Here is a 4092-nt window from a genome sequence, read left to right as displayed (position 1 = left end):
ATTATAGATTTTATTTTCCTTTTAAGAAGAATAATTTATGAAGGCCAAGAAAGGAGAAATACGGGAGAGAGCATAAGATGTATGCTCCCAAGAGGAAAGGGGCAGCCCAAGTCAAAGCATCCTGAGTTGCGTAGGGTCTAGTGAAGGGCCGCACCCAAAAGGTGTGATGTAGGCAGCCTAACCTATTGCAACCATCAATGACTAATTCCAGGCTTGAACCTGACCTTGAGGTCAAATGAAGACAACTCAACCATTGCTTTAAGGTTCCTTTTCTACCCTTGTAAGAAGAAACCAAAAGGAAAAATATAGGTCCTAGGAGACTGAGTCATGTAACAAGTCATGCCAAGTTGTCAACCTCTCATCAAACAAAGAATGACCTCCAAAATGAACATTTTCAAAACTCCATGTAGATGCTAAGACCTTAAAATGATAACCTTAACACAAATGTTTTCCATAGATGAAGTAGCTTCCTTGAGGAAGGTTAAGAAAGAGGGACCCAATGAATGAGGTTGGGGATTGAGATTTAACTACATGGAGAATTCATCCATCTTTTTGGAACTTTAAAGTATATAATTATCATGTTTGTTCTTCTTCCAATAAAAGAAAAAAAATTAATATGGGAAGAAATGGGACCTCTGTTGATGTTGCATGCTCTCCAAATAGAAAATGAAGACAAAACAACAAAAGAAAGAGAACACCAGTAAAACTTAGTTATGTCGATACTCAATATCACCTCATGGTATATCTAAACAATGGCACCACACCACCCTCTAAACACCCATTATCAGAGCAACCAAAAAATAAAAAAAACTTAGACGCCACAAAAAATGTACCAGATGAAAAAAAATAGAAAATTTCTGTCTAATAAATCTTTCATTGTGCTTTAATCAAGAAGTATCATGTGATATTTCTAATCTCCACACCGCACTTACATGTTAGACTATAGTTATCTCCCTGATATATTAAGAAAATAAGTATTAGAATCTAAAATGTGATCGGATACCATCCAGCCTATAGTTAGGCAGAATGTTGTACATATTTTCCAAGCATGTCTATCACCCAGGTTTCTACATATTTTCTCATATTTTCCTATAGTTAGCATGACTTTTTGACTGTCATGTAACTTCATTTAAGCCCGAACATTGTGAAAAATCTACTTCAAGTCTTCAACAACAACTAGCATCAGCTTGCATCACATAAGACCAATATCCATTACACCAAATTGTTTTTCACCTACCTTCTTTCAAAAACAGCAACTTACAAACAATGCGAAACGTATATTCCCACTCTTATTTAAAAAAAGACCTTGATAAACTTCGAAAGTCATATGAATGTTATAAACTTCATTTATTGTGATAGCGAAACTCTTCAACTTAACCACCCACTACTTCAAAAGTAATGTATATCATAAATTTTGACTGAATGAGAGTGCATCAAAATCAAACATATAAGAAGAAATTAACAGGGAAAATGTCAGTACAGCAATCAATTGAGTTTACCTTCCAGTGTTCCCATCGATTCCAATCAAGAAACTCGGAAACCCAGTGAGTCCCAGACCTTCCCAATTCATCTCCACTCGTTTCCACTTCATCCCTCACGCGCCCCACAAACTCGCCCACCTTCGCATTCCCATCTCCCAAGTCAAAACCCGTCTCCTTCTTCACCATCTCCCCGAACTTCAACCAAAACCGCTTCGAGCCTCGGCGAAGCGACCGGGAAATGTTGGACCAAGAAGAAGCCCCGCCGTCGCCCCCACCATCAGGGTCAGCCGCCGAAGTTGACGATGCTCGGAGCTTGAGCTTTCTGCGGAGGGTTTTGGAGCAGCGCGGTGTGGTTAGCGCAAAGAGGTTGGGGTTCAAAGGGACCACCACCGGATTGAGCGGTGGCGAGGGAAGAAGAAATGGATTTGGATTTGGGCTGATGAGGCCCATTGATGAATTTCGAAGGTCGATTGAGTGAGATTAGGCGCGCTTATGCATCTCTGCTAAATGGTTTTGTTCTTTATGAAATGGAGAATTGAAGATTGACTTAACGTTATGGGGTTTATTTAAGGGTTTATCCGCATCACGCTGTAGTCTACAATGGAAATATGTAAACATTTACAGAGCGTAGATTCGGATTTTTTATTTAAATAAATAAAATAAATGTTTTAATTACTGTAATAAATAATTATAAAAAGAGTAAAGTATCATTTTTGTCCCTAACGTTTGGGGTAAGTCCTATTTGTGTTCCTAACAATTAAATCGTCCTATTTGTATCCTTAACGTTTATAAAAGTGATTCAATGTTATCCTACTATCAATTATACTAACAAATCAGATTATATTTTTCAATTATTCTCATTTAGATGTATTCATTCTCAGTTAGGTCTCACTTGGATGTGGTCGATTTTAATATTATACCCACTATTTGTGTTTAGATTCAATTATGTCCCTAGAAAAGTGAATTATGTAAATGTTGTAGGAATTAGTTTTAACATTTGATGAGCTATTTTTCGGAGTAGATCATCGATTCTATCCCAGACATTTGTATTCTAACTTCAAGAAAAGATTTTTAAAAATCAAACTAAAGCGCTCATGATGTGTAATTGACGGCAGGATAACATTAAATCACTTTTACAAACGTTAGGGATACAAATAGGACGGTTTAAACGTTAGGGACACAAATAAGATTTACCATAAACGTTGGGGACAAAAACGATTCTTTACTCTTATAAAAATTATTATCGAAATCCGTTTTCCAGCCTTATTTTGTTTTACACTATAAACGAGATACGTGATAAATTAATGCGTTTACAGTGTAAATGAGATACAGTAAAACAAATTTTTAACTGCTATAAAAGGATGTGCAATTCTTGACATTCTCCACATATATTTCATATCTTCTTCTCTCTCGTTTTTCTTACAAAAAGTAGGCAAAAATGTCAAGTAATAACGGATATGTAGTTGTCTATGTGTATCACAATTGTCGTATGAGAAACAGCAACAATGGCAGGATATTTGAGTGTGAGAATCCGTTACTATTGCGCATTCGGCGCGTAAGTTCGTTGTTCGAATTGGAAAGTTTGATATATTGAGCAACATTGGTGGCACAGGAAGAAGAGAAATCAGAAGGGTGGGGTATAAGTTGTTAGCAACGTTGGGTAATGGAGTTTAGCGGTTTCGACTATTTCAGCTTCTCAACGACAAGCATGTGCGACTCATATTCGATATTAATGGGAGAATCATGGCGGAACAAGCGATGGAGCTTTCCACCGACGTTGGTGATGTTGGTGGTGGTGGTTCTGTACATATGACATTTGTGCAGGATGACCCACCTCTCGCACCACCACCAATTCATGTTGCCATACCAGTGGAAGACTTGGAGGTGGGTGAGAAAGACTCTGACGAAGAGTACGTTGCGGATAGCGACGATAGTGATTCTTCTAGGATGATAAGGAGGAGAAGTTTATAGAGGAGACGCCGGCCGAGACAGCAGTGCACTATATTTTGCCTCCCCTCACCCAATTCCGGCGCTATCAGATGTACCAAGTCACTATCATACATTGGATATGGATGTCATGCATGAGAAATCTCCTATTTCCAATACTGGGGAAGAGGATTGCAACCTAGACGGTGGGGTTGAGTTTCGGGTCAGCCACAGATTCAAATGCCGATATGTATTAATGCAAGGTGTGAAGAACTACAGTATTCGCAAAAGTGTTGAGTACCGAGTGGTCGAATCGGACCGATTAAAATACCATGTGCATTGCCCTACGTGTGACTGTGGACTCTTTCAATCTCTCCACTACCATGCCGACATGCGCTTGCTGTGTGTGCCGCCGCAAGCATCGAGTGGGCTCCGTATGTTCATCCGATTTACAGGTAGGACGTTGTGTTTAAGGTGTACGAGATGGAGTTTCCACCGATACTGGATGAGTCACTATGGCTGGAGTGGTATGGGACTCTGCTTCGTCCTAACCCACTCATGTGTAGAAAGGCTACTGGAAGGCCTGTCTTTACCAGGTTCCGGAATGACATAGATGAGGTCGAGCAACAGGAGAAGAGGTGTGGTCTATGCAGGCAAGTCAGTCATATTAAGAGGGGTTGTCCCT

General features: G+C 39.4%; 1 protein-coding gene across 1 annotated transcript in view; it reads right to left on the bottom strand.

The window, feature by feature from the left end:
- LOC107608917 (ATP-dependent zinc metalloprotease FTSH 12, chloroplastic) overlaps positions 1 to 2063 on the bottom strand; it is a 16476-nt gene extending 14413 nt beyond the window's left edge. Inside the window, exon 1 of the mRNA XM_016310704.2 lies at positions 1500 to 2063. Coding sequence (XP_016166190.1) covers positions 1500 to 1931 — 432 coding nt within the window. The 5' untranslated portion in view covers positions 1932 to 2063. The remainder of the gene's footprint in view (positions 1 to 1499) is intronic.

This window comes from Arachis ipaensis, chromosome B07 (genome assembly GCF_000816755.2).
Source record: "Arachis ipaensis cultivar K30076 chromosome B07, Araip1.1, whole genome shotgun sequence".
In the NCBI taxonomy this organism is placed as follows: Eukaryota; Viridiplantae; Streptophyta; class Magnoliopsida; order Fabales; family Fabaceae; genus Arachis; species Arachis ipaensis.
The sequence above is the reverse complement of the archived record's forward strand: the minus strand, read 5'-3'. Positions and strand labels throughout refer to the sequence as shown.